This window comes from Triturus cristatus, chromosome 4_1 (assembly GCF_964204655.1).
Source record: "Triturus cristatus chromosome 4_1, aTriCri1.1, whole genome shotgun sequence".
Taxonomy (NCBI): Eukaryota; Metazoa; Chordata; class Amphibia; order Caudata; family Salamandridae; genus Triturus; species Triturus cristatus.
This window is the reverse complement of record NC_140585.1, coordinates 872,732,049-872,753,938: the sequence shown is the minus strand read 5'-3', so window position 1 is coordinate 872,753,938 and position 21,890 is coordinate 872,732,049. Positions and strand designations below refer to the sequence as shown.

At 44.7% G+C, this 21,890-nt stretch overlaps 1 protein-coding gene across 4 annotated transcripts in view; it reads left to right on the top strand.

The window, feature by feature from the left end:
• The window catches only part of PLXNA4 (plexin A4), a 1,024,340-nt gene that overhangs the window by 981,793 nt on the left and 20,657 nt on the right, over positions 1-21,890 (top strand). For all 4 annotated transcript variants that reach the window (XM_085653587.1, XM_085653590.1, XM_085653588.1 and 1 more), the window contains one exon: positions 21,035-21,185. In XM_085653587.1, the coding sequence (XP_085509713.1) occupies positions 21,035-21,185 (151 nt within the window). The remainder of the gene's footprint in view (positions 1-21,034; positions 21,186-21,890) is intronic.

Below are 21,890 nucleotides of genomic sequence, written 5' to 3'. Positions count from 1 at the left end.
CTCTCGATCTTCGTATTTATTAAGCAAACAAGGCAGCCTTGTTTGCTTAATAAATACGAAGATCGAGAGAAGATCTTTTGGAATACATATCAATTTGGACCTGGTTATTTGAGTGCACCTTCCGTTGTGTATAAACTCTTGGCTTAGAATGTGCGCATGAAGCCAATCAAAAGAGGGGGCGACAAACGCCAAACCAATCACAATTAAGGGATTGGGAGACTGTCATTTTAAGGGGTTTTGTCAGTAGCATCTGGTGTCGGGGAAAAGTAATGGGGCAGCGGGTGGGAGGTCAGTAACAAAACAAACAAACAAACCTTCCCTTACCTTTGCCGCTCTTCTGCTTGCCACTCTTCTGCTTTACCAGGCGCAGGCTGAGGTTCCCATACTCCCCTACGGCCAATCCAGATGCTGCTCTCATGGTGGTAATACCCATGAGAGCAACATAGGGATTGGGCGGAGTGGGCTGGCTTTGCACTCCATCGATGGCTGGGAGCCTGTGCCTACTGCTGTTCTCCACCCAGCAACGCAGCTGGGTTGGAGAAATGTCAGTGCGCATGTTGGTTTGGCTGTCCTAGGTGGTCAGCTAAACCGACATGTGCACTGACAGCAGTGCTGACCAGTCCTCCACCATTCCTAGTAAGGCCTCGCCCCCTAGACTTGGCAACTGACAAAAAATAAAATGATAATAAAAATGTTTTATTATCCTTTTATTTTTCATTTTCTTCTGCAGGTGGTGGGGGGGGGGTTGACACTCCTCCACCATAGCCGAGGAGCCGCCGCTGGGTTTTGTCAAAGAGCAGAGTGGCTACTTCATAGGATCTCATAGGCCACCGGTTGCGGAAGAGGCACACTAAAAGAGACCGTAATAGAGTATTGTGGAGTGGTCTGGTAGGAAAGGAAGACATAGTAGAACCCAGCGAGTGAATTTTACAAAGGGTATGTATGCTCTAAGACAGGGCCAATTGTGTGCTCAGATATCAAATGAGTACCAATCAAACAGACAATAACAATGAATCTCTCAAGCATAGACAGACAGTAGGCATACACCTACCTGTAGAATACATCGCCTAGAAACCTGTCAGAGTAACATATGCAAGGTTTCATATGGATTTCGAAAAGGGAAATCACATGATTACGTTGTGACTAATAAATCAAATTGCGTTCCATGGAAATGTCACACATAGACCTTCTAAATACTTGGCAGCTATGCCTACCCACCCTTTCAGCTACACTGAGCGTGGTGTACGCATATTATTATTTATATCTATATCACAGTTTTGTTTGTACGCATAATTATTTTTCTCACATCATTCTGCGTTGTACTCAATGCATATTCAATACGCGCTCTATTTCTTAGCCACTTTAGTTGTTGTGAACTCTCACTGTTGCATAGTGTGCACTCCTGCTCTTTATGTGCACCAATGTGGGCAGCAGTGGCCCTCCAAACACTGCACACTGCTACACAAAAGAAATAACCCCCTGAAATCTCACCTGGACCTTAGTGGAATGTTAACGAAACGCCAACAATCCCATAATTCTAATGCTAGAATGTCTGCTGTCTATTTTTTTTATTTTTTTTGCACTTTTATATAGAGCTCAAACTTGACCCCAAGATATTGGAGCGCTTTACATGACCACCAGTTACATTACACAAGGACACATTCAATTTTTGGTAGGCACCGGGAGATTAAGTGATTTGCCCAGAATCACAGGATGTTGAGCCGACGCCGAGACTTGTACCTGGTTCCCCAGCTCCACAGTCGGCAGCTCTGGCTGTAGAGTGTTTCTGATATTAAAAATAATGAATGCTTGGAATTTTAATCCACCCCCTGGACGATTATGGACTCTCCGTGAAATCCCATCACCAGGGACTGTTTCTAGACCCTAATAAATTCAACTCTACTCTAGTGGTGCTTGGACTGACGAACTGATCGATAGGAGGGGGAGGAGTGAGGGGGTTTGCATAAAAGACGACAAGCACGCGGCGCAGTGCATTCTACTGTCCTGTCAGCGCTCACCTTCAGAAGTCCCAAACAATAAAGCGAATAAACGGTAAGTAAAGCGCGATGGTGCTGGAGCCGTCACAGATACCATCTCTGCCCCCCTCCCGCCCCCCACCCTAACCGGGATGACAGCTCGGGAATAATGAAGGAGTCGCGCGGACGCCGGTGCAGAGCTCATGGCTGCCTTGCTCCCGTAGTTGGATTCAGTAAATTGAACTGTCACTCGTCCACGGAGCACTTGAGCTTGATGCCTGGGAGTGCCCCACAAGGGCCTCTGTGGCGTCGTCACGCGCCCCGGCGGGGATCAGGAGGGCGGCGTGGAGCAGATGTGACAGCGCGCGCATCCCAGCAGGTTCCAGATCCCTCCCTACAGGGGTGTGTGAGGGGCTTGTCACTTTTCACAGAAGAGGTGCCTCGTGTTTAATATTTACAGGCAGGAAGCAGCCCGGTGAGATACAATGGCGACCTGGACAGCACCAAAGACAAAATGACTGGCTCAGTAGCGAGAGTTTCAAATATTCGCTCCCATGTGAGATGTTTGTGCAGGCCGCTGGTCACTGCGTATGTTGCTTTCTTAACACTGCTGAAACTGCCTGCTAGTGTCAGTTTTGGAAGAACATAGTAATTGTCTGTGCTTCAAAGTGCCTCATTTTCAAGAATGAGTTCCATGGACAAATCTCTAAAATAAACCAACATTTTACCAAATGAATAAATAACCTGAAAGTATTGCACTGAGCATGTCATACACTCCAGTCTAGCATAATGTGTAATGTCTCCTGTTTATCGAGAACCCCCAGAAGGACACAGTGGCACAGATCTGCTGTTCCTTCGTCCTTCCCATGGACGGCTTACATTGTCTTGGAAATATTTAGCTACCAAAATTGTGTGGTTGGTGGCCAGTGTCCTTACGAATGGAATAACTTAGAAGGATTGCAGGGGTTCACGGAAGGCAGGAAGAGGGTGCGCAATGAGACGGCAGGTACTACATTTCAATTCTCCCTCAATGCTCACTACTAACAATTCATGGCTGAATGTGAGGAACAGCACAGTGCATCCATCCATCCATCCAACCAATGGGACCAAGGTCCAGATATTCCTCCTGTGCTGAGATTCATGGAGGTGAGTAAGGGGCGCCGACAGTTGAAACTAAGGCCCTCATTACAAGTTGGCTGGTAATTGGTGCAGTGGCAGCCCCTCCGCTAAGGCGGAGGAGCGTCGCCTCACTACTTTTTTGCAGTGAAACACGGAGAAAAGAAAATTATAATAACTCACATTATCATTAATTTATTTTCTCCTAATTCCGCCCAAAGCTTTGTGTGAGGGGGCGGGGTAGGGGAGTAGTGGTAGCACCCACCTAAAGTGTGCAATGACCGCTTGGACGGCCCTCTTGGGCCCCCCAAAACCGTCTTGCGCACTTCGCAGGTTCTCCATAGAGGCAGCATCGCAGCCTATGTGGAGAACATGCCCTTGCTCCCAGTCAACGCCTGAGCGCCGAAGCACGGCGCTCAGACCAATCACAGCGCTGCTAAGGCAGCTTTGCGATTGACTGACTGGGAGCTGGTGTGCTTCCTCTGGCCGAGCGAGGGAGGACTTCGGAAGAGAGAGGTGGCAAGGAAGCGGCGGGAAGGTAAGTTTTTAATTACATTTCTTTATAGCCGCTTTCCCCGCATCCTCCCCCCTCCTGCATCCTTCCCCCACCTCACACGTTCTCCCACCCCCGTTCCCATACCTGCCGTCCGCCGCTGGATTGGTTTGATAATTGTTACACTATTGAATCTGCTGACTATCAATTTATACAGTGTGAAATATTTCACTCAATAATGTTTCGCTAATAATGAGGAATAACGTGGATTTTTGTGTTCATCACAACGAAATCCCCTGTCTTGGTATATACGAGACAACCCGACCTGGTTGGAGCGAGGGAACCCTCCTCAATAATTAACAGTAGCACCTGCTATCCGACGGGAGTGGTGAGGCGGGGGCAGGTGGGGGCTGGGCAATGAAAAAAAAACACTTACCTAGGCTGGCTGGCATCTCTCCAAAGTCCTCTTCCTGTCTCCGACGGCAGCAAGAAGCAACCAGACTCCCAGGTTCTCCTATGCCAATCACAAAGCTGCAATGCAGCGTTGTGATTGGTCTGAGTGCTCAGATGGGGACTGGGAGGTTTTGCATGTTCCTCAGCAGGCTGTGTAATGCAGCCTGGTGGGGAACATGCAAAGTGCGCATGACTGTATGGCTGGCCCAAGAGGGCACTCCTCCCCCTGCTCTTGCCAGCCCCACCCTGCCCTGAGAGCCACTGACTTCAATAGGAAAAATAAAATGATAATAACGACACGTTATTATCATTTTCTTTTTTTTTTTAGCAGTGGGGCGACGCTCCTCCACCTTAGCGGAGGAGCCGCCACTGAGTAATTCACACACCAGTGCCCCAACCGCACTTTAGTACTCAACAGTAAGGAATATGAACGTCAAAAAGGATGTGGGTGCACACAAAATGCCTCCAAAACTCTACAGTGAGCTCCAGGCACTATTCTGCAATCTGCTAACAATATTTTTTGCGATTGGTCTTTTGAAAAGAGGTAAAAAGCATATTGTGCACATTTGCTTACGGGTTTACTGGAAAAGTTAGTAATCGTCAGTTTAGCGCCCTTTTAATTCGTGTTGATTTTTTTTTTTAGTAAGGTTTTGAAATGACAGTGACTACTTCTGATCCACACCCTACTAACTGCAACGCCTCTTGACCTGTTACGTCTGCGCAATTCAGTGGTAGCTATTTATCATCCTCAGAAGGATGAAAGACAGAGCCCGCATCACCGAGCTCAGTAACTGCGACCTACTGGTTGCACCCGTGCATCTGCAGCCGGCGACCAACCCACTGAGCTCTATGAGGTCCGTGCAGTGACTGAATTTGCGGTTACACTACCTCCCCTTAGGAGTAAGGAACGCGCATTCCTAGAGATGGGCGCCATTTTAGGCGGGCTGCGTCAGGACCGTGCAGGAATCCAGACAGGTGATCACAGCCAGCAACAGCATTGAGACGAATTGATTAAATCCGCTCTGAATGGCCAAGGAGAGCCGGCCTGCTCTTCTTAAATATTCTATGCATGCCATCAGGCCGCGCAGCATTACAGCACCTCGATAGTAGAACAAACGAGGAGTGGGCGCAGCGCTGGTAAAAATCCATAGTACTCTTTACAGTGACGTGGCCGTGCTCGGGGAATCATTTGCAGCTCTCGCGAGTTGCATTTAATTGTATCACGATAGAACCTGCGTTCAGTGGGTCCGCAGAGTGCGCTTTTCCCTGCCCTTGAGACCTGGTTGTAGGTCTGATGGAAGGGAAGCACACAGACATGCAGTCCATGGACTAGCAGAAACCTACGCTGCGCTTTTCCTGTCCTTCACGTATTCATCTCGGGAGTTAGGTTAACCAGGATGAGGGAATAGGTCTGTGCCAGGATGATCTGCCATTAGGAGAAATGATTGTGGGGCGGTCGCAGTGCTTTAAGTGGGCCGGGTCCTGCCGGTGCTCAGCACCTGTATTTCTAAAAATCAGGTGCTGAGACTTGTTCCTATGGGCTCTTCGTTTTTGTCCTTACCCTCGGGGTGAAAAACAAATCTTATCTCTGCAGCAGTGCCACCCGTCACTGCCTTTGATGTAACTTCAAGAAGACTCGTTATAGTTCTTTCACAGTCTCATATTTTCAGAACAGAAGCATTTACAATATTATATACAATGAAGCCATAGTTGTTGCTTATTTATCTTATGCAATTAATAACCATTGACAAAGCCAATAGTCCTGGCTTGTAGGTGTGATGTTACTTGTTATATTATATACCTGAATGCAATGGCAGAGCTTCAAAATACCAGCGGGCAGCACATTATGCTTAGCAAAGATTTTTAGCTTAGGTGTTTTTAAGCAACACACTTAATTATATCGACCACACCCCTTTGAGAAACGCCCCAGTTTTTTCCTCACACTTAAAGCCCAGGGCAGTCTGTCGTGGTGGCGTGGTGGTCACACCAAACACATGAAACTTGAATAGGGAAAGAGTCTGAGTGTGATGCAGGCGTCTGTGGAAATTGAGCCACATTCGCCACAAGATTATAAAACACAGGCGCTGCCTACTCTGTCCAGCAGAGCCAAACCAACCTTCAGCAACAGACCTAGAAGTCTCTGAAACAGGTTGTGATGGTGGCATGGGCAGACAACATCTGCCAAACGGAAGCCACAAGATTGGAAGGCGTAGACACACCCTGCGATAGGCTGTGATTAGATGACCCAGACCAAACTGCAGCCACTGGGCTGGAAGACCCGGGTGCCATCTGTTGTGGGCATGTGTGCTGGAGTTCACCACCTATCCTCGTCTTATAGAGCAAAAGGTGTTTGGGATGGACAATTTCTGGTGGCGACTGGACTACGTCAACCTGATGAATGCTCAAACTGACATATCAACACTTGATGAGCAAACACTTAAGAAAAGTGTATCTGGCAAAAGATACTATGGACCAAATACCAGATTAGTGATGAAAGAGCCATACACGATCAAAAGAGTATAAATAACATTCTTTAAAAAAATATAAGGGAAGGACAGAGAGCGAGAAGTGGGACCAAAAGGGTGGACCAAGAGGCCAAAAGATGCAGCAGCAAACCAAAAATCAAAATAAATGTGGAGAGGAAGATTGCAGGGACTGCGATCATGAAGAAAAATGAGGGTGTAGAAGTAAAATAAAGAAGGGACATGAATTTGAGAGCAGTGGAGCAGAAACAGAAGATGGCAAAAAAGAGCAAGCATTGGGAAAACCAATGGGTCTGGTGTTGAATGGCATCAATTTTGGTTTGTCAATGTTTGTTTTTTAATGTTTTTTGTACAATTGTAATGTTGAAGGGGTCTTGATATTTAAAAGAAAATGGCTAAAATAAAAATAAAAATTTGTTTAAAAAAGCACTCATTGCTTGTAGTCCCTGGCATTGAAGGAAACTGCTTTCTGTGCAGATGTGCTTTTGTGAAAGAGATTAATGCAAGGAAGGTTTTTTATCAGACAACCATGCAACACACCTGCAGATGCACCATTTTAGTTTGCTCTTGAGTTACATTTATGGGTGGACCAGAAGGTCTTTAAGGTGATGTAGTTCATTAAAGTAAGCCATGGCCAGATGCTGTGTCAGAATGACTGAATGCCAAGGTTTCCTAATGGTGGTTGTTAGTCTTTTTGTGCTGTTGAGGGTCACACTGGGTCTGGAGATTTGGTCTTAGGTGATGCCTAGATATATTGCATCTGAAGTTGGATCTGGCTCCCATACTGTTGAGTAAAAAGGAAGGATGTGTCTGAGTTGGGAGAGGAAGTGAAGCGATATGCTGACCAAAGGCCATTGATGGTCATTTTAGACTTCTGCGTGACGCCTATCCTCTTTATTGTCCAACTTGATAGGGCAGCTCTCACCAGACACCTATGTTAGCATCACTAGAGAGGGGCTGTGGCTCCTCCCACCTGTTGGGAGAAGGAGTACATATTTTGATTGGGCAGACGTTGTGTGCTTCCATAAAAAGTGCTTTCCCTCCACACAGCTGCGATCATTTTGTTTATTTACCTAGCTGCCTGAGCTTGAACGTTCAGGGGCACACACATGGCACAGTAATGCTATTAAAGTGTCTTACATAACTAAATATTTTATGTTGTTTTTCTTTGGCAGCAGCACAGATGGGATGAGAGCAGTCATTAACATACATGGAGGTTTAGATCTGGCCTGAGAGCGCAACTGCCGCATGATGTTTTAACTTACACCACAATTATTCTACAGTTCTTTGATTCCACACAAATACTTATCCATTCCCATGTTATTTACAGGTAATCCTTCACATTACCATACAACATTCCTTTAAAGACCGGCTTATTGGCATTGCCAGTGGCTGTTTATCTTTGGGCTTAGTTTGACTGACGTAGGATGAGTAGTGGGGTAGGAAGTTTGCAGACATCGGAGGTATGTTTGGTGTTAAGAGAAAGAGTTCTAACTATATTTATAATAAAGCCTCTATAGCACTGGATACTGCATTTTTGGCTTTCGTATGTGCTACATATACCAAATGTTATGTTACACTATTTAATGGTACTCAATTTATCTACAGCAGGATAAAACACGGCATTTGCCTGATGGGTTGACCAGATGCCATCTTGCAAGCCATGTTTGACTATCATTGATTTTCAGAAATTTCTTTATCATGGACGAGTCAGTCGAGTTTCCGGTGCATCTTATCACCTTTGCTAGCTAGTTATTCTTTGGGTGCTATTGGTATTGGAATGGTGAAGTGAATCATGATCCCAAATAATCAGGGCAACTGACATTCTACAGCAATAGAAGCTACAATTATGTGGCAGGGTTGACCATACAGTGCTGCAAAAAGTGGAAACGATGCCACAAAACGGAAATCTGTGTGGCACATTACGCAAAAGAAAGGCAAATAATGTAGCACATTCAGTGGCATAATTATTATCTCATTATTTTGACATTGAGAAAACCATTGCAAGAAATGGGGTCTCTAGTTGGCAGTGATTTGCACCCTATCCAAGTAGGGACCCTCACTCTAATCAGGGTAAGTAAGTTACACCCTCAGATTAACCCATATTCACCCCCTTGGTAGCTTGGCAAGAACAGTCAGGCTTATCATCAGAGCAAATGTGTAAAGTATTTGTATACACACACACAGGAACACAGTGAAAACACCACAAAAGGACTCCACACCAGTTTAGAAAACTAGGAAATATTTATCTGATTAAAACAAGACCATAACAACAAAAATCCAACATACACAACTCAAGATATGACTTTTCAAACATAAATGAAGTTATAGTTCTGAGAAATTAATGGTTGCGCTTGACCAAGACAGAGAACCTTAAATGTGCAGGGGAGTTGAGGCGTCGGAAAAAGCCGGTGATGTGTCTGTTCCTTAATGCTGTGCAGGTCATTGGCATGGTGACACTCGGCAACAGTGCATTGCTCAGAGGAGGTGATGCATCAGTTTTTCTTCTTGTGCACCAGTACTCACTTCCAAGGGCCCAGAACCGGAATTGGCACCAAATGGCAGAGCAGGGTTCTCAGCAGAGTAGCCCAGGTTTTGGCCTGGCAGATGAAGTCTTTGATGGTTCTGAGACTTTCAACAGTAGGCAAGTCAATCCCTTGGACAAACTTGGAAAGCAGGATGTAGAAAGCAAAGTCTAGTCTTTCACTCCCAGGACAGAAGCAGCAAGCAGCAGGGCAGCAGAGCACAGCAAACCAAACAGCAAAGTGGCAGTACCTCCTGACAGCAATCCAGCTCTTCTTCCTGGCAGAATGTCCTCAGTCCAGAAGTGGTCAGTGTATATGGTGTCAGAGGTTCAGTACTTCTACCCAATTCAGCCTTTGATGTAGGCAAACTTCAAAGGAAAGTCTTTGTAGTGCACAAGACCCTGCCCTTCTTTGCCCTGGTTCCAGACACACTATAGCAGGCGAAGACTGCTTTGTGAGGTGACAGGCACTGTGCTATTCAGGTGCAAGTTTCAACTCCTCTCACCACTCTAGCTCAGGAAGTCCCATCAGCCTGGTGATGGGCCATCAGGATATGCAGGGCACACCTCAGCTCCCTGTGCTTGTGACTGTGTAGAGTAAATTCGCAAAGGCCAACTGTCATCCCACCCAGACGTGTATTCTATGGACAGGCAATGACGTAAAATGGTTAAAGTAAGAAAATGGCAACATTCTAAAAGTGGCATTCCCAGACCTGCAATTTAAAAAACAACTTCTCTAAAAGAGGTGCTTTTAAATTATTAGTCCAGAGACACCAAACTCCAGTTTTCTATAAGCTCTCCATTGGAAGATACACTTGTAAGATGTTACAAGGCAGCTCCAATGCTAACCTATGGGAGAGATGGGCCTTGCGCTAGTGAAAAACGAAATTAGCAGTATTTCACTACCAGAACATGTAAAACACAACAGTACCTGTCCTACCTTTTAAATACACTGCTCGCTGCCCATGGGGCTACCTTGGGCCTATCTTAGGGGTGCCTTACATGTAATTAAAGCGAAGGTTTGATTCTGGCAAGTGGGTGCACTTGCCAGGTCGAAATGGCACTTTGAAATGCACACACAGACACTGCAGTGGAAGGTCTGACACATGTTTGATGGACTATTTATGTGGGTGGCACAATCAGTGATGCAGGCCCACCAGCAGCATTGTACTAGGGACTTACTAGTAAATCAAACAGGCCAATCATGGAGAAACCAAATACGGTTACATTTTATACAGGGAGCACTTGCACTTTAACACTGGTCCGCAGTGGTAAAGTGCCCAGAGTCCTAAAGCCAGCAAAAATGAAACCCAGAACACAGTCAAAAACAAGAGGTCAGAGGGCCAAAAGAATGGGAAAACCACGCCAAAAGATGCCAGGTCTAACAACCATGTTCAAATTCTTATTCATCAATAATTATTGATGTAATGCCTGAAAGGACAGCAATACCATTCTTTTAACACTATCGTTTTTAGTTTTTATTTCCCAGAAAAATATAGTGTAAAACATTCATAATATGCAAATGAGCAGAAAACACGTACAAGTATACACTTTTTGTGGAAAAAACCGAAATAATCTTTGTTTAACATCTTGTCTTCAGTTTAAGTTTCCCCAGTATTTACACTACGGGGCATCGAGAAGCATTAACAGTTTCAACAGTCAACTGAAAACATAATTGTTTATGTAAACAACTACTTTAAATCAACACGGGGAGAGGAGTTGGCCTAGCCCTAGCCGACCTCGAACCTGGGGACCTGGGTACTAGTCTGGGCAATGACGCTGAACATCCTGTCAGCCGCGGTCGGTAGTGGGAGTAGCTGCCGGGCGGTGATGTGGAGAGGGGGAGGGGCAGGGTGGGGGTTAGTAAACTATGGATTACGGAGGTTTACAGGTAAGTAAACTTATAAATTAATAAAAACGAATTTCGTTGCGCGCACTGCATCCCCAAATGCGATGAAATGCACGCAACGAAATTCGTTTTATTAATGTATATGTTTACTTACCTGTAAACTTCAGTAATCCATAGTTAACTACCCCCCCACCCTGCCCTTCCCCCGCCCCACGTCACCGCCCGGCAGCTACTCCCACTACCGACTGCGGCTGCATCCTGTCCTCATGTAACATAACTGGTGCTATGTAAAGCGCTCTGATACGATACCTTCGGGTCAGGTTCGCGCTATATAAAACTCTGCCAAAAAAAAAAAACACTTGCATAAGTGGAAGAATGAGAGAGAAGGAAAAGGTATCACTACTTTGCCTTCATGTATGCTCTGTGTAACAGATGCGTCTATTCCATACTGTGGTGCAATGAATGAATGTAACTTTGTACTAAAGACTTTGGAGACAGGTTTTCTCTATGTCAGCTGTTCTTGCCGAACTTCTAAATGAGCAGAGGACTTCACACTATCAGCGTTATGCAACGCAGGCTGTACCCCTGCGTCCCTCTGGTGGGAAACTCCTCGCGCGCCGCGGGAGCTCTACGGAGGATGCGCGACTACTGAATCTGCAGGAAGGAGTTCTGCTGAATGTGCACCTCATTAGGGTGCAGGCCTTCAGCTGGAACGCAAGGATGCATGCTCTGCTCGTTGCATTATTGACTCACGTAGGCGCAGACTTACATAGATACCGCGCTCTCCCTAAGCGTTCATTGAGAGCGGTTGTCAATGGCAGTACACACAGAAGATGCCCTGAAGTGTGGTCTCTGTGGAAGCAGGAAGGGTGATTGATCACAGGTTACACTGCGCTGCTGAGCACTGGGTTTCAGGCATGGCGCCGGTTCATTAAATGTCTCTGCATGCTGACATACAGAATGGATAGGCACAGTACCACTGTACGGGAATACCAGCACCACGCAGTGCCTATGGAGGCTTCAGCGGGCTAATGATATGGCTTGCGCGTGTCCCACTGAGGACTGAGAAAGTACTATGAGGCAAGGAGCACACAGTGGCTTATAAAGTAGTACCTGATATTATGAGTCAATGGTGTTCTAATGGGGCAGCAAACGTTGTGGACTACTTGACAATTCCTTTTATTTAACCAATGTAACTAGAAATGTTTTAAGGATGTATGGGCTTAGTTTTTGCGAGTTTAGGGAACTGCTTGTTTGTAGCCGCTTTCAATCACTGTTCATCCAGTTGCAGCAACCTGGCATTTTCAGTGAAGATTGTTGGAAATAATGCATAATGGTTCGTCACTGAAGTCAGAGCACCGATTATATTACTTCCTGTGATGCCGCCAAGAGGTGGGGCTAAATGCCTATGTTGGTCACAGCTGTGAACACAGCAAACATAGCACAAACAGGGTTTAGGTAAGGCATCAAAGGGGACAGAGAATAATCTGTGACTAAATACTAGATAATTAGCCAGTTGCTACGTATATGACATGTTCAATTAATATTTGGTTGATCATTTTATTTAAAATAATTCAAATTAATATTATTTACAAATTCTAAAAGCACTTTTCAGGATTGAATATAAATAATGAGCTTCATATAGCAACTTCTTTTCTAAGCAACAGTGATGGTTCTGGCCACAATATCAAGCTTCCATGTATCTATATTGCCATGAAACTTCAGTATATGTGTCCTGTATAGATAAAATAAACATACCAGATGGAATCAAATTGACCATTACTCTAAGGAAGCTACAAGGTTGCAAAATCCAAAGGGTTAACCCTTAGGCTTGCACATCCAAATCACAATATATTCCATAATGGAACTTGGTCTGAAAGAGATCTCATGATAGTGACTACATGCCTTCACAGTCAACCTTATTTCATAGTTCAGTTTTAATCTCCTATACATGTTTTATTGGCCCCTCTGTGAATTTTGTAAAGAGTACCATCATCCTAGGAATCTGCAGGTTCAAGTACCACTACATCACCTCTGCATCTGCATATACTATGTTGCAGAAGTGTTGTTGTCAGTCCTTTATTTGAGCCGGTGGGACCCACTAGCACTTATTTTTCGGGAACCACACTTATTTTTCCTCCACAAACTTTGGTCCAGAGAAAGAGAGAGAGAAAAGCACAAGAAGAAAGAAGGAGGAATCATAAGACAGGAAGACCATGACAAAGGGAGAAAGCAGAAACCTGCCAGAGTGAGGTAAAGGGGGCAGGGAGTGTCTAGTGCTAGCTTAATGAGGCATGAGGTGGATTCCACACTATGCATCTTTGGTATTTGGCATGTAACATTCAATAGCTCTGGCTGCTTCTGTGCAAAAGCTTGGGTGCCGCATGTATTCGTTTAACAAATTATGCATTGGTTGATCTTAACCAAAACCTACACTGTGCCTCGGAGGTGGAGCAATGCAACAGTATGGAGCAAATTCTCTGCAAAGCTGGATCACATTGACAGTGTCCTTCGCATACGGGACAGGAAACCTGAGAGCGTTTGGAACTCAAAAGTTGGAGTAAGGAAAAAGCCAAGGCACAGAAAAGAATGTCTGATGTTTCCAAGCAAGGTTTTGAAACAGTTCACAAAAATCTCTGGCATTTGACAGCTCTTTATTAATGGGCCAACCGGTGAATGATGTCAAAATAGATCTCAAACCCAAGCAGGCATCATCAAACAAAGGACTACTGCACTCTCTGTTGTTGGTGATTCTTAGTAGACCTTAGCGAAATGTTATTCGCTTCATTTTGCGAATTCAATAATGCACGTTATGCGAAATTCCCAAGATTACACCATTATGCAACTTTGCATAATTATGAGCCATTCTTAGTTAAAATTCAGAGCGAATGCGCCATTAGTGGTAAAAATTTACCACAAATGCACGGAAACCAGCAGAACGTGAGCATCTGTTTTTCACAGCATTTTTGTTTTGTACTATTTTGTACCACAAAATGTGTCCATACATCAAAAGTTAATGCAAAGATGCAATTTGTGCTAAAATATAGCACAAAATGCATATTTGCATTTCACGTAATTACGTGTAATTTTATAGAAATTTTGCATAGCTGCGTGAAAGCAAATTGCATACATTTCACACACTCCTAATTCTAAAAGAAGCAGAATGGAAAAATGAACTTTTTTCCCCTCTACACTAGTTGGCCACTTCAATAGTTCCAAGAAAAAAATGATCAACATCATCATTTTTCTTTTCTCCATTGTGCCGCTTTATACAAAGTCCTACCTAATGCATATCAATACTGATCCTTGTCCCCATGGGAACAGGCCATCCAAAACTGCCAGGCGACACCCCTTCCAGAAAGGACCATAAGCCAAGTCTGGGTTTGGCCTATTTAGGCTTTATCATTGAGTTTTAGTTTAGATTCTTTGCATAGGGCCTTATTACAAGTCTGGTAGTCCATGGACCACCAGACTCGCAAGGGCCCAGCGGTGGCAGTCCCGCGACCTCTGCACCGGCGGTCCAACCGCCATATTATAGGTTTGGGGCGGACCACCATTTGACCACCGCAACTGCCAGGGTACTGCGTTCCCTGGTGGTGGCTCGGCGGCCAGGTTCTCAGAATGTGCTGGCGGTGCTGCTGTAGCATCGCCATGCATATTTTGAGGTTTCCAACCGCTAGCCTTACATGGCGGTTGGCACCACCATGTAAAAGCTGGCAGTGGGAAAACAAAAGGGCTCCTCTTGCCCCATGCAGGTAGGTGAATGCAGGGGTGCACATGTTGTGCCCCCATGTGTACAAGCAAACCCCCCCCCCCGGTTCTAGCACAGCATGGACTCTACAGTCCATACCATGCTAGAACACGCTGAGGCGGTCCCACAGCAGGGCAGTATTAAAGGCTCCTTGAGCCTTTTTATGGCACTGCAGCGGGACCGCCATGCTGCCTGCCCACCATACAACGATTTGTATCATAATTAACGGTGCGCGGTGAGCTCCTCTCTGCCGCAGTTTGTCTTCTCCGCATCAGGAAGCGCGGAGTTCAGAAAAAAACTCCGCCCCCTCACCGGCAAAGCGGAGTTTACCAGCATTTACCGGCGTGTGCTCTCTCATCTCTAATTTGGATGCCATGCCATTGTTGTTTATGTTCTTGTCTTAACAGACTGGCATGATGGAGAGTCAGAGTGCTTTGAGTGTCCGTGCTCGAGCCTAGTGCTGTGCCTTCTTTTAAGTACGATGGCACGGCTGTCGCTTGCTTGCCCACCGCATGCCAGACTCCACCTCGTGCACTCATGCCCCCCTGCCGAAGTTCTTTTAACAACCTTGTATCGTCGTTGCCCAGAAAGACGGGCAAACCAACTCAGTTGAAGGAACTTCATAGTGAAATCATTTGACCGTGATCCCCCCCGGAGCTAGGTAAGAACAAATCAGAGCTGCTGCCACATGAAACAACACATTTTGTTCACGTATGAACAGCACACGTAGGACAGGCACCATTATAAGTCGTATTTGTTCAGTCTGAATAAATAACGAGCTGTGCCAGTGAAAACAGTGACTCTTTCACTCACTTCCACAAACAAAATAGTCGCGGTTCTTTGAAGGCTCTCTACGAGTATCCCAGGCCATATCCAGTATTGTTGGCTCCGAGCTCCACGGCGTGTTCCTCCAAGATGAAAGTCCGAGTCCACAACAACCTATAAGCCCAGCTCTGCTCCGTACATCTACCAATACCAGTCTCTTGACAACCTCACCACCAATCACAGTTGTGTCCCACAAGAGCAGCTATGACAGATTGTTATACCTCACCTGTGAATAGTCAATCTGTCTGCCTATCAAACCTTCAGTGAGAGGGCAGGCCGATTTACGCAAAGTAAAAAATGAACATCCGGGGGTGTTCCCTGCAGAGAGAGCGCAGAAAGAGGCAAGTAGCATGGAGGCCATGGACACCGAGCTCTGCGAGAGCCTGATCCTGTGGGTGAGTGATAGGACAGGCGGGGAGCACTGTGTTCAGGTTGAGGGGGCTGTGTAGTCAGATGGGTAAAAGGAGCAGTGGGAGCGCGCTACACGCATTGTGTGCCTGGCTGGATTATGATATGTGGCAGTGTTTGCAGCATCCTTCATCACAATGGAGTGTGCAGCCTCATTCAAGTGCAGGGCAATTTTCAAATCAGTTTTGAATGTTGTAAGATGCTGCATATCATATATGACACCTTAGGGGGGGCTGAGCACCAATACTCCACCGCAAGCTGAGCTCCGCGAAATTGGCGGAGGTTTTTTGATGACTCCGCAAAATTCTGAGGAGTGAAACTCCGCAAGCTCCACCCAGGGTTAATCATAATCTGGCAGGCGGGCAGCAGCATTCAGGTTTGGTGGTGTGGAGCGGGTCGGTGGTGAACCACCGTGCTCCTACACAGCCAAACCTGTAAGGAGGCCCATAGTGAGCACAGGGCCCATGTCTGTGCATACCACTGGGCAGTCAGAGGGTTACATAATGCACGCAAAAGGTACAGGGAGGAATGCTTGGAAATAGTGTTACCACTGACAATCGCTCACAGCATCATTCCAATAATTTTTTGCTCTCTGTGCCACCCTGGACAAAGGTTTGCCTTAAATCCAGATTATCACATGCTATCGATATTATTTTGGTGCCGATAGAGTTCTTCACAACTACTACTGTTTTTAAACATTGAATCCTTCTAAGGTTTTGCTTTCATGGACATTCTGACCCAAAATGCTTTCCTAGATCAGCATTTGAAAGCTGTTTGGTCATGCAGTACACATGTGCCACTGATTTTGCTATAGGTCTTCAAATAAGCGTGGGGAGGTGAACACATTTTAGAGAGTGAGAGTTTACCTTTTGCATCCAGATGAAACTGAAAGCAGCAATCAATCGGTGTAGTCCATAAACTGAACTTTATCTCAGAACACAAGTTATTTTACTACGTATCCTATTGGTGTTGATTTTATTAGCTGCTGAAGTATGATTGGTCCAGTGATCTGCTGGTTACACAGAGATATTTGCAGTAAATGCTGAGGAGGCTGAGCCCTCTTACTATCCAGGCCATTTGCATTGCTTCTTCTCATACTGAATCTGCTCTGTGACAAAACAACGATACCCTCCTTGTAGAATGCTTTCTGTCAAAGCTTCTGATAATAGAGAGTGCAAGAAATACAAAAGATGAGTGACAGCTGAGGGCATATCATAAAATCTCTTTCTGGAACTCCATATTGTATCCTTTGGGGTACCTAATTCTTGGTTTGGGCATTTTATCGTAATGCCTTGTTGGTGCGTAATTAATGCATTTCACCAAGATTTATGGCAAACGTTCATGTATATTTGGAGCACTAGCATGTTTGGGACCTGGAAGTTAAAAAAATATATATATATTTATTTTTTGCAGTTTTATATAGCGCAAACTCGACTCAAAGGTATTGGAGTGCTTTGCATGAGCACCAGTTACATTACACAAGGACACATTCATCTTTGGTAGGCACGGAGAGATTTAGTGATTTACCCATAATCACAGGATGTTGAGCCCACTCCAGACCCGAACCCAGTTCCCCTGCTTCAAATCCTGTCCCCAAGTTGTGTAGAGCACAAGTCGATAAGAAATCTTTGAATGCATTCTCATGTCTTCCAAATTTACATGGTTTCATAGAGTTTCTGCATGGTGTGGTAACTGACACCACAATGAACTACTGGGCTGGGTGTAGACCCAGATGATTTCCAATTAGACACAACCAAGAAACTTTTCTAAGCCATCACGTCAAAGTCCAGTTGCCACTCCTTCTGACAGGTCCCCAAACCCAGCAGATGTCCTCGCTTTGCTTGTAGGACACCTGTCAGCTCCTTTGACTTCGCCGAATTGTGCTTCTAATTATAAAACAGCGGCTCCTGTTGCAGGTCTTTTTGGAGCGTAAAATGTCAAATTGAAGAAATTAAAAATGTAAATGACACCGTCTAATTAACCAGCTGACAGCAGAGCACAGCTGCACCTGACAGTGACTGATTGCCTCCCTTAAACCTTGTCCACTCATACCCAGGATTACACACTGGAAGAAGGACATCCAGAATATCAACTTCATTAAAGCGACAGACCCTACGTGGAATGGCTCAATCAGCTGAGCGCGCTGCCGAAACCGCCAAGGACTTGAGCTACTTTGTTGCTGAGCCTGATCAGCGCTGCAGACCAGCATTAATGGACTCTTTCTTCCCACTAAGGCAAGGGAACCACACGTGAACTTGAAAGGACTCAGAAAGTGTTTGATCCTTTGCACCATGATGGGTTGCAATTTAGCGGTATCCCCGTGCGCCGCCATCATTGATAACTCCATTAGCACATATTTTCCCAAGAGATCGCTTGTCCGCAAAAAGAGCCGTCTCCTTCACCTTCTCCTGCTGGATCAAATCAGCTCTTTCTTTCCAGGATGCGCTCTCAAACAGGAAGTTGACCCCACTAGGGAAAAGAGATGCGATTCGAGTTACATGGCTCCTGGTGACGTCATCAACATGACATTCATGCTTATTGGTGCCCAACATGAAAATATTGAAACCACAAATTTAAGTTTAATAAGATTGAACTATGATTTTGATTCTCGATGCTAAGCAACGGGAAAAGCAGTATAAATCTGGAGGAGAAAGACAACATTGCATTTTTGATAGCAGACTGGGGAAAAAGAGAGCAGCTTAAGTACCACAAAATATCTTTAAATAGAGACAGCGAACACTTGCCAAAACGTGCAGAGCAGTTGGGAAAAGAGCCAAGAGGTGAAGTTTAGGGGAAAATAGGTGACTTGCAAGAAACATGTTCGGTACCTTACAATGCCAAAGAGGATGAAAGTGAAAACAAGACAACTAAACAAGGAAAAAAGGCTAGCTTTATAGGAAGTTCCATAACGTCCCTTCTGCCCTTTTTTGGGAAGCTTTATAAAAATCAGGCGAAATATGCTTAAAACTAAATGTAGGTTACTTTCTATTGCAGAAATCTCTTCAAGAAGCCACTGCGAATAGTTTTTTGCAGGAAATGTAACTAATAGGTAAAGCTATGCAAGGTTTTAAATATTATGTACTGGGTCGTGTCCAAGGACTGATAAAAGTGACGTAGGTCCGGAATTACATTTTCCCTATTCTTGTTAGGATTCTTGCTCTGTGCTGTCATTTCTGTACTGTACTGAATAATGAGATGGTTGTATGACACAACCACACATGCCTAAACACGTGTTCCTTAACAAAGCGGTAAGAACAACAATGGGTCTTTATCACGCTAGTTTTTACAACGACTTGCCTTAGGAAAAGTACTGGACTTTGGATCAGTATAATTTACTATTCTAACTCCAGTCCGCACAACTGTGGGGAAAGCGTAGGACTTTAAAGTCCAACGCCTCTTTACCTAAGGCATGCCGTTTTAACGACTTTCGTGGTTAAGATGCCTTTGTTGTTCTGACCACGTTGCAAAGGCAACGCGTGGTTCAACCCATCATTGTAATTGCTGTTTCCCTAATGAGACATACGGTATCCTATCACTTCCAACCCTCTAGGAGTTCTTTATGAGGGATTTGGATGAGTCTGTTGTTGACTAGAAGAGATCGGATTGTAAAGGTATGCAAGTTGTTTTTTCCAGGTCTAAAAGTTGGCTTGTCATTCAAAGACTAGCTTAGATTTAGGTCTATTAACCCAACAACTCTTAAAAATGCACATTTTAGACTCCTACATTGGGTGAATCCACACCTTCCTTTAAAAATAAATGCTTGCCTGATCCCCCTCAACAACTTGTCATTAATGGTATTATGATATTAAAGGCTCTAGAGAGTTTGCTGTATTCGATGGAGTGTGTAATTCTATGATTGAGGCTCATGGTTCTGCATATAGCTCTACCACCCCTTTCTAAAGTAGCTTGTTTGCTCATTACCTCTGACCAGCTGGAATATACTTAGGCTCAACTAGAGAGGCTCATTTGTGATCTTCACTGATTCCACTTCAGTATTCTTAAAAGAGACTTGAATATCATTCATAATTCTATACTGGACAATTATTCAAGTCTACTATACACTCCCACTTGTTTGCACAGGTCATGCAGAAACTTGTGTGACAGCTACCTCTTCAATAATCAGCATAGGTTTACTCCTGTAGGCGCTGTTACTATAGATTGGCTGTTGTCAATGCTTATGAGAGGGAGGGTATTATGCTGTCACTGGCGAGTGTATATAATCACTTTGCAAGGACTTTTAATAACTTCAGAATGGCTCTGGTGGTGGGTCACATTAGCAAACACTGAAATCATATTAGCGGTAACATTCTTAAGTAGCCTCTGGGTAGCACGGCCCCGCTAATCTCCTTAGGTGCATCTTTAGTGAGCTCTCATTATACTATTAGACTTACAAATGTGCATTAACAATGCTATTATGGCAGGCACCATCTCTGGTCTGACGGGAGGTGATCACCTGTGAGAAGCCCCCAACAGCCCCATAAACAGTGAAATGCAGCCCAGCGATCCTTGGATTTCAGCTGTTTGTGTGGTTGGGGGGTGAACCATTCTTTCTGAGCCAGGGAAGAACACAAGATCTCACAAACATTTGTGCTGTCAAGGGGCAATGGGAGCAAATTAATTAAGACAAACCATGATTTAAACTGGCCACCATACAACAACATGATAGCAGGAAGGATTATCAATGCTTCGTTCACTAGTAAAGATGCTGAAACAACAGTGATGAGAGGTACACACAGTCTCAGTTTAGGGGGTTGTAGTGCAGTAAGAATTTGATATCTCCAATCATTCTGTCTGCATCAGAGCAGGATTCAGTCTCTGTACTTAAGCCACAAACCACCTTTTATGACAGAAGGACAACCCTGCTGCATGCAAAGTGTAGAAACGTTGGTGAAACATTATGAAATGTGTGTTATTGCCCGCTGGGGGCTGATCTGTTGTAGCATGGTACCCCAGATCCATTGGAAACCTGCGATAACATCAAATAGTGCTTCAGGCTGAAGAACTGATAAACAAATAAAATGCATAGGAAATGCCATTTAACAAGCCCTGACATTGTAATGTGCTGTGTTTGCAAAGGGTGTTGGTAGAATTGTCACTGAACTGACTGTATGTAGCAAAAGATGTTAGTTAACATTTTCCCTATTCGCCCTCTCCAGGTACTATTCAGACATTAGCAAAATGCAGCCCATCAGTGATCAGGACATGAACGCCTACTTGGCCGAACAGTCTCGCATGCATATGAACGAGTTCAACAGCATGAGCGCCCTTTCTGAGATCTACTCCTACGTGGGAAAATACAGTGAAGAGGTGAGGCAGAGGTCAAGCTCCCAACCACTGCTTACTTGTCAACGTTTCTTAAACATTTCTTAGCGCCTTTGATTCTGTTCAGTGCATGTTCTTCTTTAACCTGATCCGAAATATAAACATCTGACTCCATTGAATTTACAGAAAACTCTCATCAACAGGGTACCCACGGATATTTAAGTCTAAATGAACAATGACTGTCTGTTATCATATAACGCTAAAATGGAGGCCTTGTGGAGTCGTGATCGCTCCCTTTAATTTTCCCTTCTCTTGGCCTCCAGCTCTAGAGACTACCTTAATCTGGTAGCCAAAGTATGCATGAAAAAATTATGCTTGACTGTGTTATGAATTTTTAGCTTTTAGTAACAACGGTGCAGTTGGTATCCTATAACCTTGAGAACTGTGACAACGTATATAGACACCAAGCATGTCCTGTGATCAGGGCTATCATTCTGCCTGTGCTGGATTACACCCTCTCAGTTAGTTTAGACAAATCAATCTCACTTCTTCCAAATCTGCACATAATTCAAAATAAAGACATTTCAAGACTCTGAATCTGTCACCTAGATTCAAATTCAGAGCCAGTCCAGTACACCACCAGCACTGATTCCACATTCTCCCCAATGCTCTCCATTCCAAAGGTCCGTTTCTAATACACAGGGCATTTTAATCAAGCCCCTTTGTACTTATGCAATCTGGTCACTGGGT